The sequence below is a fragment of the Erinaceus europaeus genome, chromosome 3, assembly GCF_950295315.1.
Source record: "Erinaceus europaeus chromosome 3, mEriEur2.1, whole genome shotgun sequence".
Taxonomy (NCBI): domain Eukaryota; kingdom Metazoa; phylum Chordata; class Mammalia; order Eulipotyphla; family Erinaceidae; genus Erinaceus; species Erinaceus europaeus.
In genome coordinates, this window is record NC_080164.1 from 119213512 (window position 1) to 119232078 (window position 18567).

General features: G+C 36.1%; 1 protein-coding gene across 2 annotated transcripts in view; it reads right to left on the bottom strand.

Moving 5' to 3' along the window:
- Positions 1–7521: 7521 nt before the first annotated feature.
- Positions 7522–18567, bottom strand: part of UBA6 (ubiquitin like modifier activating enzyme 6) — a 61608-nt gene continuing 50562 nt past the window's right edge. For both annotated transcript variants that reach the window (XM_060187814.1, XM_060187815.1), the window contains exons 28-33: positions 16828–16945; positions 15436–15629; positions 13908–14035; positions 12727–12814; positions 12473–12567; positions 7522–8487 (exon numbers count right to left, since the gene is read on the bottom strand). In XM_060187814.1, the coding sequence (XP_060043797.1) occupies positions 8352–8487; positions 12473–12567; positions 12727–12814; positions 13908–14035; positions 15436–15629; positions 16828–16945 (759 nt within the window). In that variant the 3' untranslated portion in view covers positions 7522–8351. The remainder of the gene's footprint in view (positions 8488–12472; positions 12568–12726; positions 12815–13907; positions 14036–15435; positions 15630–16827; positions 16946–18567) is intronic.

An 18567-nucleotide genomic window follows, 5' to 3' on the forward strand; every position in this document is an offset into this window, starting at 1 on the left:
TTGAGGCTCCAGCACCACCTTAAGTCAGAGCTGAGCAGTGTTTTGGAAAAAACAGAACACACAAAAATTTAAGTGTCCCAATTAAAAAAGATTAAATTGGATTAAAAACAGTATTTTATCAAAACCTGTAGAAAAGGGCTATACCAGTAAATATGCCATTAACTGTGTGCACTGAGAGGCTGAGAATGAAGTAAATATTCATCTAAAAAAATTAGAAACATAGGGGTGGGTGCAATTTCTTTCCTGGGGATTTACCCAGAGGAAACGAAAAACATCTATTAGAAGAGATCTAAGTACATCTATGTTTATAGCAGCACAATATGTAATAGGGGAAATAAAAAAACCTCACACAATGGAGCAATGTATTGATAAGAACAGAAATAAAAACATAAAAACATACAAAAATACAAAGGATCAGCAAAGCCAAATTTGGGTATCAGAACTAGATGTTGTCCTTATTTGAAGATTGTACTGAAGAATTTCCAATTAATTCACATGAATTGTTCATTATAGTCTAGTAAGTTATCAAACACAGAAGCAATAGAAAGGAATTAGAGTTTATGGATGGATTAAATAGTAGTTAGGAAGTGAGTAACCCAGGAAGTGGCAAGCCTGAGGTCCTGAGTTCTATCCCTGGTATTACATGTGTCAGTGATGCTCTGGTTCTCTCACATAAAAAACTATTTTGCATGTGTGTGTGTGTACACACACACTTAACACACATTCTTTTTAAAACAAAGTCAATTAAGTAATTTGGACTATATTCTATCTATATTTAGATAGAAAGACTAAAAATATATTTAATGAAATGTCAGATGGCATGAGATAAGTTCTTATTTAACAGTCTAACGAAATAAAAGAGAGAGGAGTCGGGTGTTAGCACAGCGGGTTAAGCGCAGATGGCGCTAAGCACAAGGACTGACCTAAGTATCCTGGTTCAAGCCCCCCGCTCCCCATCTGCAGGGGGTTCTCTTCACAGGCAGTGAAGCAGGTCTGCAGGTGTCTATCTTTCTCTCCCCCTCTCCCTGCTTTCTCCATTTCTCTCTGTCCTATGCAACAACGACATCAATAACAACAACAACAACAATAATAACTACAACAATAAAACAAGGGCAACAAAAGGGAATAAATATTAAAAAAAAAAATAAAAGAAAAGAAGTTCAAAATGGTGAACTCTATTTGAGACGACTTGTGGCTAATGAGAGGTGAATTTCTAGAGGCTAAGAATCTGAGCACCATTAAAGGACTAGAAATTTAAAAGTAGGGTTCAGGTACTGGAACACAGCAGAGGAGGACCTAATGCAGGCTGTATTGTTATGTAGAAAATTGGGAAATGTTATGCATAATATAACTATTGTATTTTACTGCTGACTATAAACCATTAATTCCCCAATGAAGAAATTAAAAAAATTCAAAAGTAGAGTCTAGGGTTGTCCAATAGGCTGGGACCTTGACAATCACAAACTACACTTTGGAAACTTTCCAACACCACTGTAAACCAGAGCTGAACCTAAAGAAGACATGTGTTAAAATAAAGGAGTAATAAAGTTTACAAAGTTCCAGAATATGGAAGTGTCTAGAACTAGGAGATGAGAAGTTAATAGCTGGCACAAACAGAACAAGTAAATACAAACTAAAAGATGAGGGTATAGAAAAGTAGAATTATGGAACAGACAAGACAAAAATAGTAAAAACAAATCCCAATTAAAAATAGGCCGTAAGACAGAATGGCATAAGTCAATCTAAATATACCACACTCTCTCACTAAAAAGATCCATGGTGGCTATCTTGAGCTGCCAAGATATTGAACGTATGCATAAAAAAATAAAGTATAAAAGCTGGCAGCCTCAGGACACCACCTCACACTCTGCCACCTTCTGTAGTTCTCTGTCCTGGTGACTTAACATTTAGAGCACAGCTGCTTTGCTGGGGGCTGTGTTACACCAGTACCAGCCCAGCTAATAGTGTTACTGTGTTCTCTAATTCTTTTAGCTGTTCAGTGTTCCAGCTGACAACTGTTTTGTTCTGGTTCTCACAGCTGCTGTCACTGCTGTAAGACTCTGTATCCCAGGTTCACCTATCTACAAACTGCCAGCATTCCTACTGTGTAAGTCACAAGCTAACAAATTCTTCTTTGTGTGGTATTTAGTGAAAATGTCTATTCACATCATGGAGAGACACAATACATATCTTGAGAACAGTAAAATGCTCAAGATTGTTCTCTTTAGGAAGAGCATTGCTATAGTTTACAGCTCAGCTGTCACATAGGTTGACTGAAAATCTGTTGCTTGCAGTTCAGGTAGTGAAGTGGATAAAGTGTTGGACGGAGTCTCAAGCATGAGGTCTTGAATTCAATCTTTGGTACTGTATGTTGCTGGAGTGATTTTCTGATTGACCAACCCCCCAACAAATAACTTTAAAAAGTTGTTTTTTTTTTTTTTAAATATTAGAAAAAAAAATCTCTCCAAAAGTGGGATCAGAATCATGCTGGCAGAATATATTTATAAACTTTGTGGACGATTAGAGTATTATTCTGGTAATCCAATTTTTACCTTCACACCAGGGCATCATGGATATGGGAGAACAAAAGAGAAGAGAATAAAAGAAGGCAAGACACCACAGCACTGCTACACTGTTCATGGAGCTTCTCTTGATGCCACGTATGATGCTCCCATGTGGAGAAAGGCAGCTAAAACTCTGGCTCTCAAGAGGTCTTGCACAAAGTAATATGTGCACTACTGGGTTGACCACCTCTGAGTCCTCAAATTACTTCTACAAGCAAGTTTTTAGATATAGTACAGGTATGAAATTAAATATAACAAGATGATTAGTTGAAACAAAAGCAAAAGAGACCCGTAAGAGATGTTCAGATTTGGGAATTATTAAATACAGATTATAAAATGATACTTTCATGTTCAGGTAAAGACTGAAAATTTCAGTAGGACAACTAGAAATGGTAAGAATGACAGATTTGCATATTTACAATAGAAATTAGAGAACTGAAAATGTAAAGAGCTAAGAATAACCAGGATACTCTTACAGAACAGCAAGTTGGGAGGAATATTTTCTGTCAATTATTAAAAACATTATCAGTTACAGTGATGAAGACAATTATCAACAAAGGGACAGAAAAGGAAAAATTCAGAAAGTTGTGTACATATATAGATACATTTTATGGCTGCAGGCACTGAAGACAAGAATATGCAGGTGTGGTCCTCCTCAGAAAACAAAAACTAACTTCTCATTAATTAATGACTTAAACATGAAATGCAAACTAAACCATTTAGAATACAGAGAAATAAACTTGAACTGTTGTGATGTTTTAAAAAAACTTATTTTATATTTTGTCCAAAGACAAAAGGAACAACAGAAGGAAAGGCAAGTCAGAGTGGGAAAAGATATTTGTTACTGAACAGTTACCAAACAATAGAACATATAAAGATCTTTTACAAGTCACTGAGGGAAAAGGCTATCACAAGAGAAAAATGGGCACAAATAAACAAAACCAAGCTTTAAAGGACACTACAAACAGAAGAAATCAAAGTAGTCAACAAATATGGAAAGGTGTTCAATTTCACTTTCAACACAATATAGTTTTATTGAATTATACATATATTGCATATATGTATATAGTTCAGTATTGTAACAATATGATTAACTGTGCACTCAGCAAATTGGGAGTATTTTTTAAAAAATCTGTTTATACCAGTGTTATGCAGAGAAATATGATACTCTATTATAAGGGAAAAACTGCTACTATAAGATTTATGATGCAATGCCCTATGATTAAGCAATTTCATTTCTAATATAGCTTAGATGTGCTAGGACATAACCAAGTACTATGTTCTAGGGAGCTATTACTGCCTCAAATTAAAATAATCCCAACTGAGCAAACAATAGAATGAATAAAGTATGGCATGTTGATGTAATTCATAAAACAATGATAATGACGTATGTATAGTTATAAGCAACATAGATTTCTATGCTGACTAAAAGTAACAATCATACAATACAGTATGCTTCATTAAGATAAAGTTAAAACTCCTTGAAAGTAAACTGTATTACTTATATACATACTTAGATGGTAATACTATAGTTGTTACTTGGAGACAAAAACAAAGACTTATTAAAAAGCTAATTGTCAGAGGGTACATGTGCAGAAGTTGAGAAAGGACAAGACTACAGTCAGTCTAGGGCAGTGTCTAGGTTTCCAACATTCTACTGATTGGAGAGCTTGTTAAGAAGTAGTTCACTTGAGAAAAGTATATAAATACCATTAACTGTAATCCCCATAGATCTGATTTAGGGCCTATGTCTTATTCAGATTTAACCCAGGAGCCTGTGTAACCTCTGCATTTCTGTCAGTGTGAAGTTGCTTTCTATAGTCATTGCTAGGAACATTCTAGGCTGCACTCATTTCAGGACCCGACTTTCTCCAGTGGCAGAGTATGTTGATCCAGCCTTCCTTCGGAGAGTGGGGCACTTTCTACCACTGTTGTTCTACATTGAGGGCAAGGTCCCATAGAGGCCCATAAGAGGGTTTATGTTGTTGTTCCTGATGGAGATGACTGGGGAGAGCTACTCTACCCTGATGCAGCTTTTATGTCCTATTCCCAACTCTGACACTATCTTCCCAGACAATACTTTTAGCCCAACTAAATGTTGTATGTGGGGCTCAGGCAAAAAGTTAAGTCATGGACTCCCTAGAATATACCTAAAATAGACTTCCAAGCTTCTTCCAACATAAACACCCCAAATCTCATCTGCTATATTCTTACCTTTAGGTTCCTGATCATCAAACAATTTGTTCAGCTTTAGATCTTTTTTTTTTTTCCAATTTCTTTAAGTTTATAAAATGGAGATAATGGGAGTCAGGCAGCAGGTTAAGTGCACGTGGTGCAAAGCACAAGGACTAGAGTAAAGATCCCAGTTCGAGCCCCTGGCTCTCCACCTGCAGGGGCGTCACTTCACAAGCGGTGAAGCAGGTCTGCAGGTGTGTATCTTTCCCTCTCACCATTTCTCTGTCCTATCCAACAATGACAACAATAACAACTACAACAATAAAACAAGGGCAACAAAAGGGAATAAATGAGTATTAAAAAAAAGAAAAAGAAAATGGAGATACTGACAAGACCATAGGATAAGAGGGGTACAATTCCACACAATCCCTCCCCCAAGTTTTCCTATTTTTCATCCCTCTGAGAGTATGGACCCAGGATCATTATGGGGGTCCAGTAGGTAGAATGTCTGGCCTATGTAATTGCTTCTCCACTGAACATGGGTGTGGAAGTTGCAGATGCTACCATGATGCACACCTGACTTCCCTGGGCAGACAACTTCAACTATGTATATTAGAACCCCACCTCCCCAGAGCCTTACCCAACTGGGAAAGACAGAAACAGCCTGGTGGTAAACACCCACGTCCAGTGGAGAAGCAACTATAGAAGCCAGACCTCCCACCTTCTGCAACCGGCAAAGATTTTAGGTCCATATTCCCAGAGGGATAAAGAATATGGAACCTTCCAACACGGGGTGGGGGGGTGGGGAGGTGGGTGGGAGTATATGGAACACTCTGGTGGTTGAAATTTATGGAATTATACCCCTCATATCCTACAATCTTGTTGATCATTATTAAATCACTAATAAGAAAAGTAGTTAACTTGAAATTATTCCTTATACTGTGTGTGTATACACTTCTGAATATACAGTTCTTAATTACAAAACAAAGTTAGGACATGGAGAGAAAAACCAACAAATTATACACTCATTACAAACAAGCATGCAACATATATATTAGACATCAGCTTCCTGTCTCTGATTGTATTAAAAGTATATTTACTAGGTCAAGAGTTTTTTTTTTTTTTTTTTTTTTTAAGTTGTGAGACCAAAAAGACTAGGGTCAGATTTTTTTTTTTCCTCTCAAAAAATCTCAACAATTGCATTTCCTGGCTCCATTTAATATTACTGACAAAATAGTGAACTGTCAACAGTCTCTTTATGCTTTTCACTGGTAACCACCACTCAGTGACATCAGACAAAACTTCAAAGCAAAGATGCACATCTATTCTGAAGTTCAGTTATTGGGACAATTAGAGAAACTTAGATCAGTGGCTTGCTTCATATTCTAAAAAGAAACGGGCTTTACAAATCCCCAAACAGTACCATACCATTTACAGGTCTTTTTAGATTTTCCAAGATTTCTAGGAGTCAGAAGTACTCTAAGAACAGTGTAACTCACAAACACTGTCTACTGTATTTCCATGACTGCAAACTTGAAAATTAGGTTAACACCAAAGCAAAAATGCTCACAAAATGAACAGCAAAGGCAGAATCTTTGAAGTCAATTATGAAGTAGAATTTACAAAGATATTGTAAAATTTCTTAATTTATTTTTAACAAGTAAAAAATTATTCATTGGTACTGTATAAAATACATTTTTGCACCTGGTATTTTAACCACTAGCAGTGATCTCATGGTACAGAAATTAAAAAAAAAATAAAATAAAATTTTTCATTAACTTCACCCTGACTTTCCAGATTCATAAAACTAAGTAAAAGGAACTAATGTAAATACAATTATGTACAGGAAAATAAAAAAGCAATGAGAAAATAGCTTCATGCTTAATTACAAAATGAACTAGATTCCTTGTTGACATTGCCAAAGCACTCATCTCTGTACGTAAGAACTGGCAGCATGGTTCTAAATTTACTGTGAAAGTCATGTGTTGATTTCTATCAAAGCAAGTCATTTGGTCATAGTTAAGGACTACTGAATGGTTACTGACAAATATCAGTTAATGTCATAGAGCACAATACAAAATAAAAGTGGGGGAAAAAAATCTTCTTAGGCACAGGAGAGGAGATGGTGAACAAAAAATACATTTTTCTTCTCAAATGTGGTAGTTTCCTTTAAACACATCCCATTCATTTATCACCAAATGCACAGATAACCCTTTAATTACATGAAATTATCTTCCATATTTTCTCAACTATATGGTTTGTTTCATAAAAGAATAAAACAAGACAACAGCTGACTGATAAAGTGAAATATTTCTAAATAAAATAAAGTGAAAGTTAAGTCAAGACTACAAAAAAGATAAACTGGAGCAATACTGGTGTAAATTTAGTCTTTAAATTTATGAAATTACCTATTAATACTATGAAACTGGAGAGCAAATGAATGCAGCTAGAAGAAAATGACTTTGTTTTCTAAAATGCCAATTACTTTAGAATGCATGATAATGTTATAAATAAAAAGAAAGTTTGCTGAATGCAGTGAATTTACAATCTTAAGTACACTTTCCTGCCATTTTTAATGAAAGCACTTACATGAGTATCTGCAATACAGTTCATATCAGGAAACAGAACTTTTTATTTTTACTCAGTAAAGACCTAAAAAAATAATTTTTATTTTTTATCAACTCCCTTTCTGGGAATGCAGAATAAAATAACATTTCCCTTTAAAGTAAAATATTAAAATATTTTCTATTAGGTTGCTGAAAGAAAAAAAAAAAATCAAGAGTCAGTGATGCTTTTTTAATTTCTTGTTTTCATCTACTTCCAAGGACACTCCCTTCACAAGACCTCTTTGTCTTATGTATTACAACATTCAGATTTATTCCGAATAAATAAGCTGTCCACATTGGAAGGCATTCTGAAGAATCAAATGATTATTTACCTGTTCACATTCACGGATTTTTTATGAAGGTTGTCTGAGTCCATATAATACTGTTAATATTTTAGTCCAGGTTAACGTGTCTTCTGACTTGCTAAGGTTTAACAACACTTATCTATAAACCAAGACCCTGATTTTGAGGAGATGTAATATAACAAACTAGAAGAGCTAACAGGACAGTAAAGGGCATCTACACAACTTATAATGTCCACTCATCATCCACTGTTACCACCTCTTTTTTTTTTTCAGCAGGTGTTAAAGTCAAATCCTAAATCACAAGAGGTGCATGGTGCCAAAAACTATCTGTACAGAAATAAGGGCCTCAAATACTAAACAAAAACCCTCATAAAATAGGATTAAACTACCTAGATAGTTACAGTTAAAAATTCAAATTCTTGATCTTTTTAATCTCAGCATGAATATATATTTTCCTTCTTTTCATCAGTTAATACACAAATGAGTTGTAAGTAGCAGAAAATGGCATTCCAGTTTAAAGTTGCTTGTGATTCTATTCACATAGGAAGCAACAACTCTTCACTGTAAATTTTCTACTGATGTTTCCCTTAAGGCTTCAGCAAAGAGAAATCCATGGAATTATCAATTTCTTTTAAGTTTCTGAAACGAATATATCCTTTTCAAAACCAGTTAGTCGTGGAGTAACTTTAAGACAACTTCTGTTAATCAGTGTCATGACTAAAGTAGTATCTTACTGGAGGCCCAGGCAGATCTTCATCCCCATCAGTGTCTGGGGCAAATGACACAGTAAGATCCACATATTTCTTTTCAGTAGAAGGTTTCACAAGTTTGTGCATTCTAAGAAAAATAAGGAAGGACAAATAAGTAAGTTCTATAAAATGAAAGTGATTCACTGACTAATGCTGCACAGTAAATTGGGAACTTAGATCTAGGTATTAAATCCTACATGTAACTTTTGTTTTTAATTGCCACTAGGATTATTTATCACTGAGGCGTGATGCCAGCACTATGAATCCAGTCCTCCCCCTCCCCTTTTGTTGTTCTTTTATTTGACAGGACAGAGAGAAACTGAGAGGGAAGGAGAGAAAGAGAGGGAAACAGACAGACACTGCAGACCCACTTTACCATTTGTGAAGTGTCCCCCTTGCAGGTGGGGAACAGGGGCTCAAACCAGGGTCCTTAACACAAGGTGATGTGCGCTTACCTAGGTGCGCCACCACCTGGACACCTTTAAATACTAAATTTAAAAGTCTGGTAATTCATCTGCTTTTATAATCCATTAGTCTTTAAAAAAAATTTTCTATTTGGAGTCAGGTGGTAGCACAGCGGGTTAAGTGCAGGTGGTGCGAAGCACAAGGACTGGAGTAAGGATCCCAGTTTGAGCCCCCGGCTCCCCACCTGCAGTGGAGTTGCTTCACAGGTGGTGAAGCAAGTCTGCAGGTGTCTGTCTTTCCCTGTCTCCCCCTCCTCTCTTCATTTCTCTCTGACCTATCTAACAATGACACCAATAACAACAATAACTACAACAATAAAAAAAAAACAAGGGCAACAGAAGGGAAAATAAATAAAAATATAAAAAATGATTTAAAAAGTATATAAATTTTTTTTTCTATTTGTGATTATAGTGGGTTACAAAATTGAAGGATTTTAGGTTGTAGCTCCACACACTTATCACCGAAGTTCCACATCCCCACCCTCCCACCTCCCAAAGATAACCAACCACCACAGTTCTCACAAATTTTAGAGACAGTTTGTTGGCTTCTGTTTTCTTTTTCTTTTTTTTCCTCCAAGTTCATGTCTATCAGTATTCTAGATTCCACATGTAAGTGAAGTCATCCAGTAGTTGTCTTTCATCTTTTAATTTGCTAGGCACAATCACCTCCAGTTCTATCCATTTTATCCCCAAGGACAAAATTCTTGATTGCAAGAGCAATACTCTATGGAATATAGATCCTCTAACTTCTTTAGCCAATCATCATTTCTCTTTATTAAATGCCCTAAACTCGACATTCACTTGCCTAAAAGTGAGTCAATATGGACCACTGCTGGAAATGACCAAACACAGATATTTACTAACAGACAAAGCTCCCCTAACTGCTGCTACCTATCCCCACCCACTCCTAAAAGTGTTTTTAATTGTTGCTGGGGATTGAACCCAGGTTCTCAAACATGCACATGACCACTGAGCTACAACTTTGGTCAAGCAATATATATATATCCTTTTGTTGCCCTTGTTTTATTGTTGTAGTTATTATTGTTGTCGTTATTGGATAGGACAGAGAGAAATGGAGAGACGAGGGAAAGACAGAGGGGGAGAGAAAAATATAGACACCTGCAGACCTACTTCAACGCCTGTGAAGCGACACTCCTGCTGGTGGGGAGCCGGGGGCTCGAAGCGGAATCTTTATGCCGGTCCTTGCGCTTTGCCCCATGTGTGCTTAACCCTCTGCGCTACTGGCCGACTCCCAAGCAATATTTAATTTATTTTTTTCCTCCAGGATTATTGCTGGGCTTGGTGCCTGCACCATGAATCCACCGCTCCTGGAGGCCATTTTTTCCCCCTTTTATTGCCCTTGTTGTTGTAGCCTCGTGATTATTATTACCATTGTTGATGTTGTTCGTTGTTGGATAGGACAGAGAGAAATGGAGAGAGGAGGGGAGGACAGAGAGAAATGGAGAGAGGAGGGGAAGACAGAGAGGGGGAGAGAAAGACAGACACCTGCAGACCAGCTTCACCGCCTGTGAAGCGACTCCTCTGCAGGTGGGGAGCCGGTGGCTCGAACCGGGATCCTTTGTGCCACGTGCGCTTAACCCACTGCGCCATCGCCCGAACCCCCAAGCAATATTTTTAAAAAACAAGAGTTCTTCTTCTATGCTATCTATAAATTTTGGAGATAATGCAAGTTTTCCTCAAGCATTTCTTTATAATGAGTAATAAGCAAGAGTTAAGTCTTCAAGCATAGGTAGAAATTCAGTAAAAGACTTGAGGTTTTACTTTATCCTTATACCCAAAGCTCATCCTTTTTTCCTAAAAATCACTGTTCTGTTTAATGCTACTGCCTTAAATCAAGTGCTCATCTGTTTACCTCTTAGGCACTGCATTAGCTTTCTGTCAGTTGTTTAGTCTTTCAACTACTTCTGCTGCCAAAATCTTTGGCTTCATAATGCCGTCATCTCATGTTCTGAACTATGTAGTCTATTGTAATCCTCAGTGACAGATCTTTTTTTATACCATATATTTCTCATTCCTTCTACTAATCATTCTATTTTTGCCCTTAGTTCATACCAAAATGCTGTATTTTCCAATTTTCCATCTAGATAATGCATTTAAAAAAAATTTCTCTATTGGGGGATTAATGTTTTGCAGTCGACAGTATATACAAGTTTGTACATAATGCATGCCTTTATTAACTGAATAGTACTGAATAGTACAAAAATTATTATTTTTGACTAATATAATCCCTTTTCAAAAGTAGCTCAAATGTAACACCCTAAACTGAAGGCTTGAGTTAACAGTTCTGTAATCCTATGTAAAAATCTTTTGTATAATATTTATTCAACTATATATTTACTGATATGTCACTATAGTTATAGTGACATATAGTAGGCTAAACTCATTGAGTTCCAAGTTCATTGTATACATTTGATGCATATTTATAACAACACAATAGAGGAATAACATTTCCTTGCTGTTGCACTCTTAGATGTTACTGTTATTTTATTATTCAATAGCTATGGGCATAATCATCTCCAATTGTAGATAGGAAACTAAGTTTTAAAGTTTTCAGTAAATTAATGTGATAAAACAAGTTGCTGAGCAAGAAGAATATAAACTCATGTCTTTCTGCAGTCAAACTTGATCAGTCACTTAAGTATTTAGTATCAGTTAAGTAAACAATTGAGCAAAAGAAATATTACCAATTTATCATGCTAGAGGTTTCAGATCTGACTTTTAAAATTTTTTAAATTATTTTTATTTATTTAATGGAGACAGCCAGAAATCAAGAGGAAAGGAGGTGATAGAGACTAAGAGAGACAGAGACACCTGCAGCACTGCTTTACCACTTGTTAAGCTTCCCCCCCTGCAGGTGGGGACTAGGGGCTTGAACCTAGGTTCCTGTGCATTGTAGTGTGCACTCAACCAGGTGTGCCTCCACCGCACCCCCCTCCCCTTTTGGTTGTTATTTAGGATTCACTACTTGGAGCTAACTTTTTCAGAAAGAAAGAGACCCAGAGGTGGGAGTGGGAAAGAGATACTACAGCTTTCCCTAGTACCATGTTGGCCGAGCAGGGATCAAGGCCTCTTGAAGAAATAAAGATGAGAAATGAAAGTTAGGTCCACATCTCAGATATATACTTATATGGAAAGGGATAGTCTCATGCTAGAGTATAACTTGAGTATTCAAGAAGAAGTGAAGAGGTCAGAATAGATTAGTATTTTTACAAAGAGGAAAGAAGAATGAAAGATCTTAGAGGGGTAATTGGATTCCTTTCAATTTTAAGACAGGTTTCTTTCTCTCTCTCTCTCTTCCTTTCAGTCTCTGCCCAAATGTCACCACAGGTACAGGGAATAACTAAGATACTCAATGCAACATCATGGCACTCATTGCCATATCCCACTTTCTTCCATGGCATTTATCACAATCACTGGACATACTAGTCTGGCTATTACGTCCACTCATACAGGAGGCTGGAATTTTGTTTTGCTCACATCTGTATCCTTAACGTTTACAAAGTATCTGAGTAGAACAGGCACTCTAGTTAACATAAGTTTTATGTTTTGATTTCCATAAATATTTTGCCAGTGATGCTCAAAACTTACGTTAACTTCAATCTTTTTGCATGTCCAGGCATTACAGGAACATAAAGCATCTTGACTCCCTGAACCACCATTGTTGGCTCAATTCCATACTTCTCCTAAAAGTGAAAACCCAAAAGATAAACTGCTGGGATGACATGTTTCACAACCAATAAAAACAGAGACAACTCCTGTAAGTATTTACAACAATTTCTAGTGAAGATCTGTATAAAAACAAATTCAGAGTTGCCAAAATACTAAGTAAGTGAATGCCTCACTTTGACTGCATTTATGAAATCCAAGAGGGTGAAGTCTTCTTTTCCATGTATTGTCCATCTATCCCAAATTGTAAATGATACACCATTTCTGTTGTAAAAAAAAAATAGAAAAAGAAAATTAATTTTCTTTTCCTTAGTATGAACAACCTCAAGTACCATTATTTATGAACTAGGTAGGAATTAACATGGAATGAAAAAGAAAACACCATTTCTAAAACATTACATATCTAATTCCCCATTTACCAAAAAAGTTAACCAGCTTCCCACCCCCATTTCCTTTTTTTTTTCCTTTTTCCTTGCCAAGGTTTTACCACTCAGTTTTTATTAAGCAGAAGCAGGAGAGAAGGGTGGAAAAAAACCAAAAAACCAAAGCACCTAAGATTCCTCCAGTGCAGTTAAGGGTTGAGCTCAAACTTTGGCCACACATGACAAAGTAGGTAACACTATTCAGGTGAGTTATCTTGCTAGCCTCATAAATACATCTTAGTAATGGAATTCTTTCTTTACGTTCTAGTCCTCTATTACTGAACACTTGGGTTGTTCCAATCTTTCACTAAGATGAATGAATAAATATCCTGTACACATATTTGAGATGAACATAAATGTAGCTACAATTTTGAAATACAGCCTACATTTCTTTACCATGTCTATTGCTTAACACCTTCTCCTGATACCTATGCAAGCACTCTCTCACACTCTTGCCAAGACCGGTAATTTCACTTTTTTGCTTGTGCCAATTTGAAAACTGACTAGTGGAGGCCCAGGGAAATTGCACTGCTTTGTCACATAGCTTATGGAACTCAGACATTAAGAGTGTCTTCTAATTCATCCTGGCTAAGTAAACATGAATCAAAACATTAAAAAGTACAATGCAAAGTAGTGTGGCAGATTGTGAGAATTCTTTGCATAGTCAGAAATGCTTCATGGGGTTTTGAACTAGACTTGAAGTGAAGCCAGGATTTATATAGAAGGAGAGATGGAGGGGGGGGGGTAGGGGATTAGATAGCATAATGGTTATGCAAAGAGACTCTCATGCTGAAGCTCCAAAGTCCCAGGTCTAATCAGTCAATGCTCTGTTGGAAAGGGAAAAAAAAAAAAAAAAAAGGAGAGATGAAACTATTGATAGTATCATACCCTTATACCCTTATTTCAGTCTCAGTATGTTAGACCTTTATACGTACCTAATTTCAGTTTTTCTTACTTCAGATGTCTCTGTAAACACAATAATTGGAATGGCTAAGTTAAGGAAACAATTCTTGTAAGCTTCAAATGGATAGCCAGCAGCTATTTTAATCATCTCCAATGCAACCTAGACAGAAGAAGGCAATAAGATTATATGATTAGTGCAGCGGGTTGAGCGCACGTGGCGCAAGGACCGGCGTAAGAATCCAGGTTCGAGCCCCAGGCTCTCCACCTGCAGGGGAGTTGCTTCACAGGTGGTGAAGCAGGTCTGCAGGTGTCTATCTTTCTCTCCCCATCTCCCCCTCCTCTCGGTTTCTCTGTCCTATCTAACAACAACGACAGCAGTGACAACAGTAATAACAATAAACGAGGGGATCAAAAGGGAAGAAAAAAATAGTCTCTAGAAACAGTGGATTCACGGTGCAGGCAAAAAAAAAAAAAAAGATTGGATGATTAGGTGAGGGTGGATAGCATAATGGTTATGCAAAGAGACTCTCATTCCTGAGGCACCAAGTCCTAGGTTCAATCCCCTACACCACAATAAACCAAAGCTGAACACAACACTCTGGTAAGAAAAAAAAAAAGACTCAGATTATATGACTAATGAAAAATCTATTTACAATTTTAATGATAGCTAATTTTTTTTTTTTAGATTGTTTTCAGAAAGTTCTCTGTAAAGGCCTGGAGAAACAAGTTATTGAAAGTATTTACACTTTTAGTGTATTTCATATTTCAAGCTGTTCTACCAGTGGTGAAAAACACATTTAAAAAATATTAATTTTCTCTGTGGGGAGAATGCTTCACAAGCAGTATAGCAGGTCTGCAAGTGTGTACTGTCTTCTCTATCACCCCCTTCCTCTCAATTTTTAATTTGACCATGTAATATTCCTACTTTGAAAACGAGTACTAAAACCCAATAAATGTACCAATAAATGTAATAGTCATTTGATGTAGGGCAGATAATTAGATAGCTATAGAGTAAAACTTTATATTACAGTTTAAGAACTAAAGCTATTGTAAAGTTTCTGAATTATTAAATAAAGATTAAAACAAAAGAAATCTGAATTATTGATAGAAACTTTATGGCTTTAAGTCAGAGAACTTAAAATTAATATAATAAAAAAATAAAGATTAGGCAGTTCGTTTTATTAAAGAAAACTAGATGGTTTGCTGTATACGGAACATGCAAAGAGATTAAGAGGACTACTGCCTATAAGAAAAAAAATAATCCATCTGGGAAGAGGTTTCCTTTTTTTTTTTTTTTTTTTAAATAATTTATTTATGAAGTAAAAAATAGGAAATGTCAACAAAACTATAGAGGGCTAAAATTCCACACAATTAGGTTTTAATTCTAAGATATCTACCTGTATAAACCTATCAATACGTTTTCAGAAACAGCATGAAATTTTAAGTTATAAGCTATGCATCCCTCTTTTGCTCAATTTCCTGGGTAATGGGTGGAGGTGGTATAGATAAAAGATCATAAAAAAGAATTTCATTCATCTCATTCAAGTATAATCAACTCACCAAGCCAGAAACTGCAGCAGTGGACGTTGCTATCGCAGGTATAATTTTGCCAGCTATACGCTTGGTTTTCAAACGGTCAGCTGGCTCAATGCTATACATTCTTGCACGAAGATTTGATGCTGCTGTGATAAAATCTATGTGTCCGTTATGATCATCATCTTTTTCAAATGAAAGCACTGCCATCTGAAGATCACCTGATCATAAGAACCAGAAAAACAAATGTTGATTTTTACTAGTTTTAAAAAGACTTTTTGTTATGCTTTCAAATGATTTTTAAAGAAATCAGGTAACAAACACAAGAAAAGTCAATTAAAAAGTAGCTTTAGTGTTCCTATTTTAAAAAATATTTTATTTGATAGAGGCAAAGAAAACAGGAAAGGGAGAGAGGGAGAGAGAGAAAACCTGCAGCACTGCTTCACTGCTCATGAAGCTTCCCCTGCAGGAGACTGGGTGCTTGAAACTAGGTCCTTACACATGGCAGCATATATGCTCAAACACTATGCCACTGCCTCCCCCCTCCCCCCCAAGTAGTTTTATATTAAGGAAGCTATCTAATATGAACATTTTAGATAGGTAAGAAGTCATGTACTGTATCTGCTATTAAGTGACCTAAACAAAACTGGTTATTGTTAAAAACAAAACAAAATAAAGCAACAATAAAAACTATTCCGTGTCACCCTGAAACATTTTGTTATGGTTAGGTCAACTGGCCAGTTAAAAGTATACATATATATTGAAAAATTTCTACATCAATGGCTCCCCAGATAATTCTAGACAGGTGTAATCTGATCTATGATGAACTAAGAAAGCAAGAGATAGCAAAATTTTTCTAGAACTATAATAACAAAGATAACTACTTTTACTAGTCAAATAAATAAATAAATAGCCAACTGTGGTTATTTCTTTGTGAATGTTACTGGTCTGTGCATAAAACCTCAAGATTGATACTATTCATTTATGTGGTACAAGTAGAGAGAAATACCACAAACAGCTGTTTTTTGGGAATGGACAACTCATTTTCCCTATGCTAAGATCACTTAGCAAGGATGTGCATAGGTTAAGCTTACATCGCTTCTTATACTATAGATATTCAGAAGCCAAGAAGAATTCTAACATTTTTAAAACTCTAAAGTGGCATACTTGGATCTAATAGTCTCCATAAGAACTCCACTTTTTCACTGTGCTACCCATAAATTTAAAAGGACTCACAAACAGAATCTCAAGCACTAGAACAATCAGGATAGAGCATGACATAAATTTCAATCTGTGTGGGTAGGGAAGTGATGGGGACAACTGTGAATTGAAATCACAGTTAAAAATAGAACAGTGATTTTGATGAAATCAACCATTGTAATCCTACAAGTAGTGTAGTGCAGTTTTAAACACCCTTACTTAAGGTAGCTTCATTAGATGAAATAGCCTTTTCTAGTTGGCAAGCAGCATTTCTTTCATCTTCACTGCTAACAGGAACCTGGTCTGGTTTCCTTGCAGTTTCATCTGTTTGAACAACCTATAAGCATATGTAAAGATACTCATTAAATGCTATCAGCATATTCTAAACCTAATTGTGATTAGTGTATGTTTTATTACATAAATCACAAGATGAAATAGTCCATGTAGCTTAGATTATTAATCACTTGCTTTGACTTACTTTACCCTCCATCATTAAGCAACTTCATGCCATACTGTGTTATCTCTGTTCATACTGAAATGTAAATTTTCTGAGAACAGATACCTTTCACCTTGGTCACTGCATGAACTTTAGAATATTTAAAACTCATAATCTATAGAGCAGTTATAGGAGTTTATATAGCTTTCTTGAAATTCCACTTTAGAACAAAGGTAATACTCACCAACAGTTTGAGATTCTGAAAAATTTACTTCTGAACCAAACCACATGGTTTTGAAAAGGGCAAAAGTATTTCATATTGCCAAGAAAATAAAGAAATAAAAAAAAAAATCACAGCATACACAACACAGGCATCCTTTAAATATTTACTAATTTCTGACAAGAAGTTCTTCCCTAAAGAATCTGTCTTTCACATACAGATGGATGCCTAAGGCAGTCAATACAAATAATTTGCCCTTTAGAAATTACTTATTGGAGAGGCTAGATGGCGGTACACCTGGTTGAGTGCACATATTACAGTTCAAGGCCCCAGTCCCCACCCGCAGGGGGAGTGGTGAAGCAGTATTGCAGGTGTCTCTGTTTCTCTCCCTCTCTATCACCCCCATCACTCTCAAACTAAGAACAAAGCTATCAATAATTAAAATACTATTCAATTAAAAAAACACTCAACTCATACAGGTTAAATACTACTGTATTTAAGATAATATTAAGGAATTAAGGAAGCAAAAACTTGTATGTACCAGAATGCTAACTGATATTTTTAGTTACAATACTTATCATTTCTAAGTTCCAGACCCTGAAACTTCAATGTGAGGAGCTTAGGAAGTTGTGAAAAAGCTTGTGAGTTATACTGGAACCATAGTGAAGTTGCTGAGGACAATTTATCACCTCATAACTTTGATCCAGAAGGAAGTAGTAAAAAACATACTGAAGAGCAATAGAGAGAAAAGCTATTAACGTACTTCTACTTTAAAAAATTTATTTATTTATTTATTATTGGATAGAGACAGAAATTGAGAGGTGATAGAGGGAGAGAGACAGAGAGATACCTGCAGCTGTTTCACCACTCGTGAAGCTTTCCCCCTGCATGTGGGGGCCAGGGGCCTGAACCTGGGTCCTTGAGCACTGTAATGTGAGCTCTTACCTAGGTGTGCCATCACATGGCCAGTTTCCTTGGCTTCTAACAAGTCTGTCAACTAGAAATATGGGCTAGGAACCTTTTTTTTATATGAGTATTCTATTTGTTCTCTACTTCTATTCTTAACAAGTTATAACCTATGAATATTCCATTCAGCAAATTCATCTACTTGTACAATATCAATTGCTTACAAATTTTTCTTCTCCCTAAAATAAAAGTGCAGAATGATAGACTGCAGACATTTCCTTCTTGAATTTTGCAGGGTAGGACATTTTCCAGCATAGTTATTAAAGGGTAAGGAGAACAAGTGTTTTATGGGTGATGATTATTATATAATCAACATGAACAACAGTATTTTCAAACT